Here is a 17765-nt window from a genome sequence, read left to right on the forward strand (position 1 = left end):
AAACTTACAATTATTAGAAAAAAGTAAACATGCAGGGCTAAACCTAACCGTCAATGGAGAGTAAGCAGATCATGATTTAGAATTTCATAGGAATTAGGTTTAAAGTCCTAGAGTTAATGTAGAATCATAAATATTTCATATTCATGTTACATCATAACGTTTCATATTTTGATATTTTCAAAACCCTAAAGATTTCATCTTTAAATGAAAAAGAAAGTCACTGATTTTCAATGTGGCCTCAGACTTTTGCATCAAACTGTATGTCAAAACGTTTTCAATGGCATTTTAGTTCTGTGAATCAAGTGAATGTGAATCATCATTCAGGTTTCATCACTATTCGTGGCCGGTCTCTTGATTTGAAGTAAACAAACCACTGTTATTGGTCAGACGGGGGCGGCGTGGTGTTGGAAAGTGAGAGGGAGGCTACAGGGGTCTGTCCAGGCTAATCAACTGTGACAGAGGTCAGCAGAGGTCAAGTGGGGTCAAAGGTTGCATCCTGACTTTGCACTCACTGATCAGACTTTTATTGATTTAGCTGATTTCACTGACCCCACACTGATGCGCTTTTATATATTTGATGTTTCCACTTTTTTTAGTAGGCATTATTTGACACAATCTACCCGGAATAATGCTTCTGCTTTGGTTTTTAGTGTCTCTAGGTCTTTAAATTCTAATTCTTTTTAATTTGTATGATCTCAGTTTCCGTACAATCTTTTTACAGGTGAGGATAGGGGTGGTCCTTCATGATTACTTTTTTCCTAAAAATCATTAGTTTTTGTATGATTTACATAGTATGAATTTATACTAAATAAAATAAATACAATTTTCTTTGAGATCAGGTTAAAATTTCTCTTAGTGGACATACCGATCCAAAAAAGTGTTTGGACACTTAACAGGATAGTTCACCTAAAAAATCTAAATTCTGTCATCATTTACTCACACTCATGTTGTTTTAAACCTGTATGGGTTTCTTTTTTTCTGTCAAACGCAAAAGGAGATATTTTCAAGAACGTTGGTAACCAAACGGTTGGTTATCCACATTCTTCATCATTTGTGTTCAGCAGAAGAAAGAAATTCATACAGGTTTAGAATAACTTAAGGGTGAGTAAATGATGACAGCGTTTTCATTTTTTGGTGAACTATCCCTTTAATTCACACTCAGCATATCTATATGCCACTGTATTATAAATAACGAAGTGCAAACAAATGCTACTAGAGCTTTTTCTAAAACTACCCTTTCTGGCTCGTTTTGCAATGACTTTAATCAGCTGTTGTCATGGTGATTTTTAGTGGATGTATGAAGTCAGTTCTCCTCAAGTTCTTGTTATAGTTCATAGTTTATCACATTAACAATGAACATGATCCACAAACGTCTGACAACCTTTTTTGACTGTATATGGAATCGTTTTTCTATCGTTTTATCGTTTGTCGAACCCCCCGAAAAATACATTTTTATCAGGCAAATATACGAACTAAATGGCTGTTGAACAGTCCAGGATAGAGAATGAAGTGATGCTGGATCAGCACAAAGGACAGATACTTGAACACTTCAGGTCTGAAGCTCGTTAGTGACCCCTGTTGGCTCTGCTTGGGTATTGACTTTTTATTTATTTATTTATTTTGAATTTTTTACAAAACACAGTTTTATTATTAATATTTTTTTAGCACAATACATGCCTGATATACTGGTCAAAGATGTGGATTTTTAAAACAACATCAATCACAATGTATCGTAATTATACGACTAAACAATTTCCTGAAACCTACACTCAAAGTCTTGAAAATCAAAACACAATTGTTTCAAACGGCATTTCTCTTCCAAACCCAAAAACATTTAATTAATATTAATAACTGACAATATATATATTTTTTTAATAGTTAATAAATGATAACAATGCTCTTTTAACTGATGAACAAATCCTATATTTAAAATGATCACTTAGGCTATACATGCTTTGAAGATAGCCTAATTCTTAAAAAGTTTGAGCTTGAGTCTTGATCTTATGCAAATTTAGGCGTGAGCCATTACCAGTCATGTCTCTGAGTAAAGCACTTCAGATTGCTTCAAACTGACTGCCTTTGTAAAAAAAAGTGCACTATAATTAACACAAGTCCCTTTGAGTAAAAGAAACAAAACTGATTTCTGTACATGAAGAGGATTGTAACACAAACAAATAAATAAATAATGAATAAATAAATATTTAAATATATTACTCATAATATTACTCAAAAAAGATGACAAACCAGTATCAAACAGTTTTAGTTTTACTAAAATAACCAAAATTAAATGATCTAAAATTAATTAGTAAATTAAATTAAATAATATTAAAGTAAATTAATAAACTTTTAAAAAACGTGCCCATCAAATTAGACTATTGTTCGTATTTCAGGCAATTAAAAACGCACTAAATAGAAATGCACTATTTCTTTCATCCACACGGTGGAGATGTTGTCCTGAGCATTTCTTCCCAGTTCTATTTACTTATACGCACATATTATATTATATTATATTATATTATATTATATTATATTATATTATATTATATTATATTATATTATATTATATTATATTATATTATATTATATTATATTATATTATATTATATATGGTGAGTCTTCTACATCACAAAACCTCATTATCCTCATTAACTTTATAATATCTTAAAATAATATCCAAAACCACAGTATCCTGTTTCCTTTTATACAATAACATGATGCCTGCGACATGGAAAGAGGCTAGCGTAGTATGACTTCTTGCCAGATATTTAACACGGGATACAGGCACATTAGCAAAGCAAGGTGATCTTTTCCCCTCCATTGTATAAATGGAGACTTCTCCACACCAGTGTCTGTACACCCCCCTTTATGGTAAACTCACCCTGTTTGCTTTCAGCTAAGACTAAAAACATAAAGCATTTGCTTCAACAGTTCGCCACTCCTCAACCCAACCACATAATTTACGTTTCTTCTTATACTTCACTGATAAACATGTAAATGTGAGGTGTGGACAGTTCATAACTCAACACTGAGCCAGCAATCCATCAGGATAACACATGTCCTTTTTCAGAGAAATGCGAAATGTGTGCCCAAAATGTGAGGCAAATATAACAGGCACATGCCTAAAAAGAAGATATACAGAGCTGTTTTGTTTGCATGTGTGTTCAGGCTGTCTCCTGTATGGCACGTTTGTTTTATCTTGTCTCTCACATGTTTGTCTTTAACCTGTCATCATAAGCCGTGTCTCATCTCTTGTTGAGATATCGTGAGTGAATTATGTGTTAAAAGACCAGCTCCCCTAAAAACGACAACTCTGTAGCTATTTACTTATGCTTGTGTCGTTCCAAACCTGTATTCTTTTTTCTGTGGAACACAAAAGGTGAATTTTTGAAGAAATTCTTGAGCACTCTTTTCCATATAATAAAAGTGAATGGAGACTGGAGCTTTCAAGCTTCACAAAGACTGAAAACCATAAACATACTAAGAAATTAGTTCAAAGGACTTTTGCTCTATGTAGTTATTCAATAGCTATGTCTGAGGAACAGACTGAAATTTAAGTCGCTTTTTACTCATAATCTTCCCCTCCAGTGAGCTGTTAATAGTTGCAACCGGATCACTGAGTCAGTGAGTTGAACTCGAGAACTGGATCAATTCAGTTCAAGAACAAATTATTCAGACCAGATTTGATTCATTAAAAATATTTGATTCCTTCATGAACTGAAAATTGAGGTTATGTTTACACGACACTGACGTACTAAAAGCAGAAAATGTTTTCCTTATGCATTGCTTATAGATGACAAAGTTGTCGAAACAATCCCCGTTCACACTGAAAACTAAAAACGCTGTATGCCAGGCCAGTAGATGGCGATGTCACTTTGTAAGGAAACACTACGCGCCTATAGACTCAACATATAATACACATGCGCATGATGTCACCTTTTCAAAAATTGCACTTTGAAACTTTTTCAAAAGTTTGCATTTTTTTAAGGCCCCAAAAACGTTGTTGTCGTGTAAATGTATGACCTTTTTTTTCATTTTTGGTTGAAATTGGTGTCATTTAAATCACCCTTGAGTTACATTTTTGTTATTGTTAACTGAAAATAAAAACAATAAAATATCCCCAATTGAAATAAAGATTAAATAAAATAAAGTATAATAATAAAATAAATATTACAAGAAAAACTTAACCTTTGCATTTGTCAAATCTGAAGTACTAGATTTAAAGATAAATAGAATAAAAATAATAATACAAGTGAAACCAACAATACTACTAAAACTTAAATTATAATGAAAACTGAAAATATGAAAATAAAAGATTGGTTGCACTTTATTTCGATGGTCCACTTTAGACATTCTGTTAACTTAACTTAACTTTGCAACATGCCAGTTACTCTCATTAGTGTATTAGTAGACTGTAGTGGACTGTTGGTTCAGGTTAGCTGCAAAGTTACTTATTGTTAGTTCAATGTCTAAAGTGGACCATTGTGATAAAGAGTTAGCAAAAGATCATTCAAAATATTAATAAATACTACAGTATTATATACAAAAAATAACATGAATATCAAGATGTTCAGAGTATCGCAACTTAAGTTTTTCTTCCACAAAATGTTCAGAAGACTTGAAATATAGAGCAAAAGATGTATGGTGCGGTTTTATGGTGTTTTTTTTTCTATTATTATTTTGGAGCCTGACAGACCCCATCCTCATTTACTTTCATCATACAGAAAAAAAGTGTCCAGAATATTCTTCAGAAATGCACAGAACTTTATTTTTGTGTGAGATGTTCCTTTAAGGACTGTCAAAACTCTTTTAATTGTAGTACTGATTTTTTTTTTCTTTTTTTCTCCACACAGTAAAAGTTGTAGAAAGGGCTTCAATACAACAAACAACTCAAGCTCCTGGCATTACAGAACAAAGACACTGGGATGAATGTGAGCCAATCGTATGTTGAGTAATTGCTCAGACAGAAAGGATCTGTGATCTACCAGAGCTGCTTGAAAAGCTCATACACTGTATGAATTGCTGCTAATTTGTCTTTCTTTTCCATCTCTTTCAGTGTCTCCATGTTGTGGATCTATTTGCCCACCCATGGTGCCATAAAAGAGCAAGAGAGATGATCAAATAGCTAGGGAATATTATGTTATATAAAATGAACTTCAGGTATTAAAATTGGATCAGTTTTAGTCACTTTTAAATTGTAATATGAATAAATAAATAATAAACATAATATAATTATGATAAAATATTATCATTAATTAAATTATTATAATTAAATGACAACCAAGTTTTGCACTGGCAAGCATTTGTAAAAATCTATACTGTACAGAACCAAACCTCTTCTTTACATGCACCAATGCTGAACCTCAGTGTGAGCAAAAGTGAGCAGAGGTTTAGGAATGTCATTGCGGTGAGCTGCCATGTCAGAATGTGTGTTTACAGGTACGTAGGAAATAGACAAGGCAACATGTAACCTGAAACACACATGGATGTGTGAATCGAATCAATCGCAGTGGTGCCATCTAGTTTGGCATCAGCTTAACAGCTCTGAGAGTCCAGCCTTGTGAGATCTGGATGCTTCATTGTGTTTATAGAGCGGACACAAAAGATCTCTGTTTGCTACTCAACTCCTGTTCCCATGACACAGTTTGAGTGAAAGATTACACTGGAGTTGTGAACATTTAAAAGGTGTTAACCAGAGCAGCTTGACTTAATCGAGCCTATCGTTTTTGCGAAATATTTATTGCAAATTTCAAGAAAAGGTGCGTGGTGTTTCCCTGCTGAAAATCCAATAAACTGGTAGCTGGTTCAAGCTTGATTTTTAACCATGATTCCTGTTCAAAACTGGCAGGTTTGTACAATACCAATAATGTACAAACCAAAGAAGATATTTTGGATCTTAGCATTTTTTTTTTTTTTTGTCCATCCACAGGAAGTCATTGGTAACCAAAATGGTTGGATTACCAACATTATTCAAAATATCATCTATGTTTCAGCAGAAGGTACTGTATAAAGTCGTACAGGTTTGAAACATCAAGAGACTGAATAAATGATGACAGATTTTAATTTTTGGGGGAACTATCCCTATCAGTACACAAATACAGAACAACCATATTCTGTTTCTGTGTGAACGTAGCCTCTGCAAATTAGGCCATCATTTTTGTTCAGTAGAGCACAGTTTGATAACTAAACTACTGAAAAGATAAGCTATCCTTCAGATCTAGTTCGGAGAGAATAAGTATATAGTATAGTATAGTAAACACTGTTCTGGCTCATAGATCTTGTCTTGCAGGCAGATAGAGCAGGCTTTGTTTTTTTCTTTCTCTTTGTTCACGTTACAGTAGAAACCTGTTGAATATTTCATGCCATGATCTCTGGTGTCTTGAGTTACAGCGATGTGAAAACCCTAGTTTAAGAGAGAGTCAGGTGGACTCCTCCCACAAGTGTTCAGGTACTGTAAGCCCCGCCCCTGTCCTGAGCTCTATATGAGGGCACCTTTAGGAACTGACCACAGCTTAACACTCTACACATCCCTCACCACAGAAGCCGTCCTCCCTTACAAAGACAACAGGTATGAATCTTGTTATTCTCATAAAATAACTACATATAAATCAACTTTTAATCTCAAATGTATTGTGAATTATACATGTTGTGATTCACTTTATATTGGATTTATATTCACTTATATAGATTTAAATTGCAGGAATGATAAGAAAAGAACTATGTAATTCCAAATTCTTGGGTGGTTTGAGAGAAAGTTTCCTTTTTAATTTATATTTAGGTGTTTTGTAATGACCAATAATTGATTTAAAAGTTGTTGCACCTCCAAAAAATAATCGTATTGTCTTTTTTGGAGTAACTCAGATCGTACTCAAGAAGCGTAGTATCCAAGACAACAGACCTCACGTTAGAAGAATGTTCATTGTTTGATGTGCCAACATAAAACAACAATACAGTGTCCATTTACATATCAAGTGATCCTTATCATTCAGTGAAGTTTTGTGCATTGCTTGATCCTCTTAATATTTCACTCAGTAGAAAACATGAACAGTTCAATATTTGTACAAGCATTTCAACAGAAGGATTTTAAAACAACTGATGTTTACTGTTACTTTAGTTAGACGAGGTAAGACTTGTTTCCTCGGCATTGGTTCAGTTTCTGCAACTGATCTGAGATCTATTTCACCCCAAATTCAAAAGAAAAAATGTATGTTTTGTTCAAAGAAAATAATACCTGTTTTAGGGCCATAATGTTTTTTTTTTTTTTTGTTAAATAATGTAAGGAACATTTTAACCCTACCCCTGACGTTACTGTCAGAGTTGGGATTCTGATCCCTGATCAGCATAAAGAACTCCTTCAGCCCAGAGCTCTTTAACAGTAGCAGGCTGTCAGACGCTTATCACTTTATGGCAGGAGATAAATGGATTAGGAAGGTGTGAACCAACTCTTTTTAAGCAGCCCAGAGTTGAGAAGTCATTTTTTACTGAGTTTGGACATTTACTTCTAGATGTAAAATCCAGCATGGGGGAGCAATGGAAAATTCTTTGTTTGAAAAGCTTCTTTTGAAAAGTCCATTTGTATGAAGAGCATTTTAAGCTGGAAGTCTTGAGGTTAGGTGGAGATGTGTGATGTTTTACAACAAATATGATTTTCTTTGCATATGGTTGTTACTAGTATTTTTCTGCAAAATGTTTCTGAAAATGTGGCTGTGATGGAAGTTTTAAGCTTAATTTTGTTCTAAAAGCACACTTTACTTTTATACTGTATAGAGTACATTTGCATGTAGTGGAAGTATCTTTAAATTTAACAGTGCTGTGCAATCATTTCTCTGATGTTACTGTACAAGGATAATATTTAACTTTTGCTGATAGACATTCATCAACAGTACTGAGCATACCGGTGTGAAATACATCTCCTTTCATTCCCGTCCACAGAGGTCATGACGTCTAGTCTCTCAGTACGGAGTTTCTCTCTGGGCCGGCAGCCCTCTTTCTCCAGCATGTCTCTGAGGGACAGTGGACGCGCCCGGTCCAAAGCCGCTGTCTCGTTCGCTTCCTCCAAGCCCCTGTCTCGTTCTTCCTCATTGAGCATGTCAGATCTAAACGGCCTGAGCAACCTGTCCCTCAACGGCCTTCATGGCAACAGCACCAATGAGAAAGAGGCCATGCAAAGCCTCAACAACCGACTGGCCAGCTACCTAGACAAGGTCCGCTCCCTGGAGAAGTCCAACGCTGACCTGGAGCTGAAGATCAAACAACTGATGCTGGACCGTGTGCCGAAAGGGCACGATATTGATTCCATGATGGCTCAAGCCCATGCCCTAGAACAGGAAGTATGTGGACAATGCCCTTAAGGCCTTTTGAAAACAAAGTTTGTTAGCATGGCTCATAGTGTGTAGGTATACACATGCCTTGAAAGTCTGCTCAGCAATGTTTCTGATCATTAGCCATAACAAACACACTAGTTAAATGATTAGCTACCATCAGACTAAACAGTTACCTTTTAACAAAGAAGGAAAGTAATACTTAAATCTGAATAGAGAGTTGTCTAATGGTTGAAATTCTCAGACGGGTATCCAATGGTTCAAGGGTGAACTGGTGAGTTAAATTCCCCTCACCAGGAAAGCAACACAATCCCGAGTTCCTCCATGGGTGGCGTCTATAACAGGTTTGTCCAATCCTGCTCCTAGAGGGGCACCTTCCTCCAGAGTTTTGTTTCTACCTGCTCCAACACACATGCCCAAAGGATTCGAGTGATCTTAAAAACCTTGATTAGCTGGTTTATCTTTGTTTAATTAGGAGTGGAGACGAGAGGTGCTTCTTATCCTCACATCCTGTAATGAAGTTAAAGGTTTGGTTCAGCCAAAAAAGAAAATTCTGTCATTAATTACTCACCATCATGTCATTTGACACCTGTAAGACCTTCATTCATCTTAGGAACACAAATTAAGATATTTTTGATGAGGTATACGATTCATCCATATAGACAGTAATTTAACCAACACTTTCAAGGTCCAGAAAGGTACTAAAGACATCGTTAAAACAGTCAACGTGACTACAGTGGTTCAACCTTAATTTTACGGAGCAGCGAGAATACTTTTTGTGCGCAAAAACAAAACAAAAATAATGACTTTATTCAACAATATCTTCTCTTCTGTGTCATTCTCATACGCTGTTTACATTCCAGCGATTCCAGGTTCTTCATCAGAACGCTGGCTCAGTAGTCATATACTTCTTGGATTTCATCAAAAATATCTTAATTTGTGTTCTGAAGATGGATGAAGGTCTTACGGGTTTGGAACGACATGAGGGTGAGTTAATAATGGCAGAATTTTAATTTTTGGGTGATTTAACCCTTTAAAGGTTCAGGTAAGAACGAGGCAGGAACCGGCAAATGTTCAACATAATATTTTAATTATAAAATAAACGAAGAACAAAATGAAATTATGGACGACTGCCGCTTAAACTAAAACAAAACACCAACATGAACAGCCTTCACTCCTCCTTTTATCCTTCCGGAGCTCCTCCATTAGATTCAAGATCGGTATGGCATGCAAAGTGACTCTCATTAGCACTCGTGCCACCAGCCTCAAAGTTTGTTTCCCGTTCCCATGTCTCTCGGCCCTACCCTGCTTGCCACACTTCCAAAGTCCACTCTCCTTGGGATGCAAGGAAGGAAAATGAGGATGGATTAATTGAAGGAAAGCTTATTTGTAAATTGGAATCTATATATGTATATTGGAGTTTAAGAAATTCTTTATAAATAATAATAAAGCAAGATTCCCCCCAAGATGTTGGTTTATTTAAACTGCAAAGGTAAAACATAAATTAAAATTACTGTGACAGATGTGAAGATTCATATGTGCCTCAGGTTTTTCGACAAGAAAGACTTCCGCATAAGATACACCTGTGCACCGCTCATAGCTGCTCTGGAAGCTTCCTCGCTCCTCGTTCCTCCTCACGTGCAATTAGAGAATTGAGATATCCTTCAAGTTGGCTAAGTTTGATCAGTTTCCTAGTCACAGGCTGGATCAAGGAAATGAGGAAGCATCCTTTTGAATATTGACAAGCACCCAAACTCTGCATGAAGGTGACTTTCCAGCAGCATGATTGGTTGTAATTGTGCTATGCGTAATGATGTCTTCAGTAATTAATTACACTCTCAATATAATAATTTGATTTGTGATTTCAATGTGTTTGAGAATTAAGGCATTATGTGCACCTTCATTTTCACATGCTGTACCTTGCAGTTAAGGAAGAAAACCCTGGAGAACGCTCGGATCATGCTTGAGATCGATAACGCCAAGCTGGCTGCAGATGATTTCAGAATCAAGTGAGTGCCCCACCTCTCAAAACATCTTTGAAACATCTGTTGAGGAACTTTAGGAGGCATATAATGGATGTGCGCTTGCAGATGGGAGACGGAGAGTGCGATGTGTCAGTCGGTGGAGCGGGACTGTGTGGCCCTGAAGAAAGCCAAGTCAGACCATGACCAGATCATTGCCTCGCTCCGTGGTGACCTGGACAGCCTGAAAGAGGAACTCTACTTCCTGAAGAAGAATCATGAGGAGGTAAGGAAGTGGACAAATGCTGCACCTTATAGAAAAACAACTGTTGCTCCAAATTCCCTCAGTCTACAAACTGGTTAGAAGTGTAGATTAAGAGTAGGAGGTGAGCCAGTCCAACGTTCAGTGGTTTTCCATTCCGTCCAACCAACCTCCTGTAATTCCCATTTTCTGCATACGTTCATAGAGGAATGGATGGTACCTCTGTGACAGGGTTGTCAAACCCTTGAAGAGTGTCAAGCCATGACCTCTATTGTCTTTGATAGACAAGGACCATGCTTGGAATCACTTGTAACCCAATCCATGTGGTTCCTTTGTCAAGTGAAATCTAAGATGTGCCTCGCAGCTAATGTCCTGGCATGAAGTCAAATGGTGATTGTCGTTTTTAGGCCAGAAACTTGCTTTACACAAGTACACAAATATGCAAATGCTTGGCCAACAAATTCCAAGTGCAGAGAAGCAGTACAAATACTAATACTTAAATTCTTGTGTTTCTTTGAAAGTAACAAGTCCCAGCATTTAAGAGGGCAATAGAGTTACCATTAATGTCTATATCATTAAACCAGATTAAGGTAGTCAAGTAGCTAGCTATAAACATCTCTAGTTTAACTAACTTGATCTATCTTGCTCAGCAAGATTCTCTTCAAACTGTTGCTCTGAAATGACAATAGCTGAAAAGTACTAAAAGACAGTCTGTTATAATTGATAATGTTATGAATTGCATTTGGAAATAATATGTGTTTGTTCTACTTGCATAGAGTACATTTTACACCTTAACTGTCACTGGCACATTGACAAACCCCAAAATATAAGAAAAAAGACATAATACCAGGAAGTACAGTGCCATTCTCATACTTTCTCACGCATACACTGTATTTGGACAGAAGGGTGTGGTGTCATGGTTGTGGAATATTCAAAATATATCTAAAGTGTTTGTCTGTTTTTGTGAGAGGCACATTGCATGCTCCCTTTGTGAGTAACACGAGATCAACACTATTAAATATTCATTGAGAAGAACTTAATAATGAAGTAACTTCCACCTACCGTGTGCCACCACGTGGTATCACATTCCCAAAATTCACTCTGCAGTCTCAAATCACCACACAAACCACACCCCAGTGTTCAAACACAAAATACACGCACATTTAACATACACAAACTTGTTAACTGTCTCATTAGTCAAAGACTAACAGTTTTTATTAGCTCCACAGAATATTTTCACACAGTTTGTTTAGTTGTACAACATCCTTCTCTCAATCATTCTCTCATTAGTTTTCTCACTGTCTCTGCAGGAACTGGACAGCCTGAGGGCCCGGGTTGCTCAAGAGGAAGTCAGTGTTGAGGTGGATGCAGCCCGTGGGCCAGAGCTGGGAACGGTTCTCTCCGACCTGAGGTTTCAATATGAAGGCATTGTCCAGAAGAACAAGGAGGAAGCTGAGAACTGGTACCGTAAAAAGGTTGGTGCACCCAGGGGAACAGGGTCAGAACTAGTACTTTGGCTGCCAGCTCTCATTTAGAGTTTCCTAGACCCAGATAACATTTCACTTACAAAAACACCTTGGTACAACCATGTGCTTTTGTACATGTACAATGGTATATGGTATTTTTGTGCATTAAAGCCTGTTACTCCGAAGTATTTCAAAATACTATGACTTTACCCTGTTCTTTGGATACGATACCACAGTAATATGATATTTTTGGAAAGTGAAACCATGTAATTTACATAAGGTACTTCAAAGTTCAACAAAGAGAGGAGCTCACACACATAATAGTAGATTTCTTACAAAAAATACTTTATTTAGAGGCCAAAGGCAAACAAAACATTTTCAATTTTACATCGTCATCAGTGTCGATAGTAGTACTTCAAAAATACTGTGGCATTACCATGTTTTTTTGAATATGGAGCCACTTTACCATTATGGTTTGTTAACATATTTACACCATAGTATTTTTTGTAAGCTAAAACGTGGTATTTTTGGTTCATGTAACCATAATATTTACATATGGTGCTTAAAGAAAACTGTATTACCATGTTTTTTAATATGGAACCAAAATAATATTTACAAGTTATTTCAAAGTACTTCAAAAATACTGTGGTATTACTATGTTGACATGTGAGACATGGTACCATGGCATTTTTGGTATGCGTAACAAAGATATTTACATGGTACTCTGGAGTACTTCAAAAATACTTTTGGACATGGAACCATTGTAATACCATAGTGTTATTTGAAAGTATATCAATTTTAACATGAATATGGTAATCATCTATATGGTAAATGGTTGCATGTTATAGCTGAAACCATCATTATGTAAGAATTGGTGCAGCAGTGCAACAAACCTTTAGCAGGATGTATTACTTTCTACTGTTGCATGGTGGTCTTGTATACTTTTGTAACCCATTCACTGTATATGTGTGTGTTATAGCTGGAGACGGTGCAGATGCAGGTGCGCGAGAGTAATGAAGCCCTGAGAGGGGCTCACAGTGAACTAACCGAGAGGCAACGCTTTCTGCAGACACTGGAAGTGGAACTGGAGAGCCTTCACAAACAGGTCAGAACCAGGCAGGAGGAACCTTTTAAGGACCATTTCTGTTCCCTGAGTGAACTTCTAGTGCCGCGGCCAATACGGATACAGTTACAGCTTACCACTGGAAAGTAAAACCCTGCCCTTTATGTCGAGGCTATTTGAATGACCCAAGCCATAAATGCTCCATCATATGCCATTACTTACTTTCACAAGTCAAATGTGTGCTGCAAGAAACACAGACACAGTTTGTTTTTGGATTATGTCGAAACCCTACTAAAAGTAGTACAATCTTAGATCTCCAAAGAGCAACTCTTCCAACAGAACGTTCAATCAGAAACAGGTTTTCTTGTTTTCGTGACCTTTGAGCCTCATGCCAGTCCAAGATCACACTCAGAATCTCAGATGTATAACTGTCAACAGGTCATGCTTGTGTAAATAAGCCAAGATGTGAGTTCACATAGAGGTTGTTTCGTAGTTTCTCTGCTGCTACTGTTACGTTTTGAGGGTGAAAGTAGGTGCATAAAGCCAATGTACCATTTAATGCCTTAATGGGACAAGTTTTGTCATCTGCCCTCAATTCTGTCCGAACCTATATGACTCTCTTTCCTCTGTGGAACAAAGGACAATAAAAGCATAGAGTGTATTAAAATTTTGCAGGAATAGTAGGTTTGTATAAATGGTTTCCTCCTCATCAGCATGTGCGCAGTAGCCAAAGAAGCCCCATTGTCTGGACGGTTCACCTTATCACTAACCGGTGGTTGGCAGTTTAAACATGATTACATGTAAAATAAATAGTATCGACATATTTACTGATGGAATAGCTTAATTTCCATGTTAATTAGTTATTCACCAAACACATACCCACATACCTACATATACATGTATTTTGGTATGTAACACTTTACATCATGCAACAATTCCTTTTGAAAGCATGCATACTTTTTAATGCGTGTAAAAGTATAGTATACATGTTTTATTGAGGATAGAGAGAGGATAGAAGAGTTTGGGAAAAGAGATGGAAACAGGATCCAGAAATGTATTCCAATTCAAACTCGCATCTCCCACTGGAACATCACTGCTCCATGTGTTTATGTTTGTGTTTACCAAGTCTTGTTAGGCTTCAGCTAAAAAATTCCCATTTAACCTCCCTGACAGGTGTCGGCTCTGGAGGGTAACCTGGGTGAGACCGGGCAGAAGTACACCATGGAGATGGAGCGACTGCAGGCTACCCTGGCCCAGCTGGAGGAAAGCCTGTCGCATCTGCGCCTGGACATGCAGCGCAACAAGACGGACTATGAGCAGCTCCTGCGCATCAAGCAGAACCTGGAGATGGAGATTGCAACCTACAGGAGGCTGCTGGAGGGCGAGGAAACGTGAGTGCAAGGGATTCTTTTAGCTTAACAGAACAGTTAACTTGATGAAAATTGTAGTGCTGCCAATCGATTGCATTTTTTTTTATTAATAAATGTTTTTATTTTTTATTATTTTTTCTCAAAATAATCATTATTAATCGCATATTGATATAATATTTTTATATTGTAATAATTTCACATTAAATCTCCAAAATGTATGTATAAACAACATAAAGATGGTATAAATATTTGTTTTGAAGTAATATGAATGAAGGCCAGTATCACTGATACCAATACTGATACTGATGTCTCTATTAAATTGATTTTTTTCTCTGAATTTTAGCCATTAATTATAGCAATTCAACATTATAGTACAGCTGAAAGCCATCATTTTTAATAGGCTTTAAAAAATATAGCAACTTTTAGTTTGAGAGAACGTAAAACAATCTTCACATAAACTATAGATTGTATATGCATAACTATAAATTGAATATACTGTAGATCAAAGGTGCAGTGCGGCATCTGGGTGAGGTTGCAAATTGCAATATAGAGAAGCTACGGTGGCCAACACAGGTCAAAGTTGTCATCGTCTGAGACAGCAGAGAGTATCCAGTCAAGCAAACGCTCTCTGTAAAATAGTTTGTCCGTTTAGGGTTGCTGTAGAAAAATGCCAGCACAAAATGGCGACTTGACATGTAAGGGGACCTGTGGTGTATGTAGATAGAAATGGTTCATTCCAAGGTAATAAAACATAACGATTCATTATGTAAGGTCTTTATACGCCACTGAAAACATAGTTATGTATATTATATTGCATTTCTGTCAATAGATCCCTAAATTTACACATTGCATCTTTAATCCTTATTTAACATCTCTGACAGACAGCAGCAGGTTTATTAGGCTGCTGTCACTTTAAAACCTGATGCACATGACGCAGATCTGACATGCATTCGATTTTCTCAAAACTCTTTACGTTTATTTAAGACTTTTAAATCAATCTAATTTAAGGCTGTACTCTCCAAAGGATGAGGATACTTGCCAAAAACTGATATTTTGACATAATTGTTTTTGTCCGTTCAAGCCTGAAAGAGAACTCAATGCGGCGCTGGCGCGCTCTCAGAAGCGACTTTTTGTGCACTGGTTTCAGGTGAGTGAACACAGAGAGCCGCTTCACAGACAGCGCGCCAGTACAGATTCAAGTTCTCTTTTGCGGCTTATCGTGCTTGAATGGTTTAAAAGCACTTGAATGAATGATTGCAAGATCATTTAATGTAACGCAGCCAAAGGATGCCAGAAAAAAAGGATGCTGCGTTAATAGCATTAAATATTCTTACCGCATTAAAAAATTATTTTAGAAAATTAGCCTTAGAAAATTGTCATTATTTACCCAACGTAATGTCAGCCGTCTGCTGGTATTTTTTGTGACACTGATATTGGTGTCTGGGATTTTTGCAGCTTAATGATTGTTTTGATGCTTAATTTGTGTTTCATGTTTTATTTCACAGGGTTAAAGAGATTCCTCCACCACCCAAGAGTGAGTACTCACCCATAAAGAACATACTGCTGCACTGTCACATGCTACAATCAGCAAACACTACAACAAATATGCACAAACTAGTCTTGCATTCAACAAACATTTGAGAAAATTTGCATAGCTCTAACAAATATTGCATAATTGAATTTAAAAATATTACCTGCGCCATAATTACAGAGGATATAATCTCTTAGAGTTATCATCTCAAATTACCGTAATTCTGACATTACATGACAATAGCACATCTTGTGTTTAAAATGGTTATAAGCAGTATCATACTCGCAATATACCTGCAGTCTCATGCCTACAGACAAAACACAGAACATGTGACTTTTCCTTAAACTATAAAGTGTTGTTTACTATAGAACATCATGGTAACACAATGACATTTTAAGATTGTTCTCTACTGACAAACATCACAAAACATATAACTGATAAAAATGGGAGACCTTTGCATGTCCTTCACTTTTTGAAAGAATGAAGACATTATTATAAAAGATTTTGACTTATAGGAAAATTTGCTTTGAAAGGGAAAAAATGATGGTAATAGGGTTGACTCATAACCTGGGCACACACCCTCAAATCTTTTTAATAATACATTATGGCAATAAAAAAACAACAACAACATTATTTTAATGTTGAAAACAGCTGCTTAACATTTTTGTGAAAACTGTGATATGTTTTTCCAGGATTCTTTGATGAATAGAAAGTTCAAAAGAACAGCATTTATTTTAAAAATAAATCAATTTTCTATAAAAGAAATCAAAAAGCTATTTTATTTATTTATTTATTTGTTATGAGACACACAATTGGCCCCCTTTCAGTAGAAAGCAGCAGTGTGATAGCGAGTCTGATGCTTAAGTATATTTTAAGCTGGGTTGAACTGTTGGGTAAACATTCATCAGATATCAGACCGTGGCTCTGGAATGTTCTGGGAGTGCGTTTGTCCTCTCACCTGGGCTCCATACCGGCTGTGACTGAAAACTAATGACACATTAAACACTGCCAAACAGAGCAGCCTCTCATAACAGAGCCGTCCACAGAAACACCGAGCGTACAGGCCGGTGTCTGTTTGTTTGAAAGGAATCTGTCATATCGCTAACATCTCTGTCTTTCTATCCGCAGAGGAGCCTGACGTTCGTACCCGTAAGATAGTGAAGGTGGTAACGCAAACCATGATCAATGGTAAAGTGGTGGACGAATCCAGTGAAGTTGAACAGATTGAAGAGACAAAGAAGTAAAACAAGAACAAGACTGTCTGTGTGATTCTCCATATAAAAGCCTCTATTGTCCATTTAGAAGCCACATTACCTTTGGGCCCCTGTGTTTTGTTTCATTCCCAGTCTTTCAAAGAGATCGCCTTTCCTTTCTCAAGCAACAAAAGAGCTGAAATTACTAGGAAAGCCATCAGAAATAGAGCTGAAACTGAAGAAGAAACAAGTGCTCCTGTTATTGCTTTTAGGGACTTATCAGACCAAAACTCTTTATTCTTTCTGCATGCAATATTTATTTCTAAATAGTGTAGAGTGAGGAACAATTTATTACCTTAGAAGTTTGCTTATCTGTCATTTCTTTCACACTTTATCTATAATAAAACTATTGCAAACTGTGTTTGTTGTGCCATTTATGACTTTCACAAGACCTTATACAGTGCTACATGGGAACTGAACCCATGACCTTATAGTTGCTAGTGCTGTGCTTTACCTTTTGTGATTATCTTTATTCAAATATATATGCATGACAGATAATATGTTAAATATGTATCATATTTATTTGCATCCATTTTCAGAA

The 17765-nt window shown here is 36.5% G+C and overlaps 1 protein-coding gene across 1 annotated transcript; it reads left to right on the plus strand.

Annotated features, from left to right (window-relative positions):
• Nucleotides 1-6526: 6526 nt before the first annotated feature.
• On the plus strand, nt 6527-17548 carry si:ch211-243g18.2 (uncharacterized protein LOC559906 homolog). Its single transcript, XM_067395666.1, has 9 exons — nt 6527-6565; nt 7930-8327; nt 10245-10327; nt 10409-10565; nt 11852-12016; nt 12987-13112; nt 14244-14461; nt 15946-15974; nt 17100-17548. Exons 2-9 carry the CDS (start codon nt 7935-7937, stop codon nt 17213-17215), a joined length of 1287 nt encoding a protein of 428 aa, XP_067251767.1. The 5' UTR covers nt 6527-6565; nt 7930-7934; the 3' UTR covers nt 17216-17548.
• The last annotated feature ends 217 nt before the right edge of the window (nt 17549-17765 follow it).

The sequence above is a fragment of the Chanodichthys erythropterus genome, chromosome 10, assembly GCF_024489055.1.
Source record: "Chanodichthys erythropterus isolate Z2021 chromosome 10, ASM2448905v1, whole genome shotgun sequence".
NCBI classification, from domain to species: domain Eukaryota; kingdom Metazoa; phylum Chordata; class Actinopteri; order Cypriniformes; family Xenocyprididae; genus Chanodichthys; species Chanodichthys erythropterus.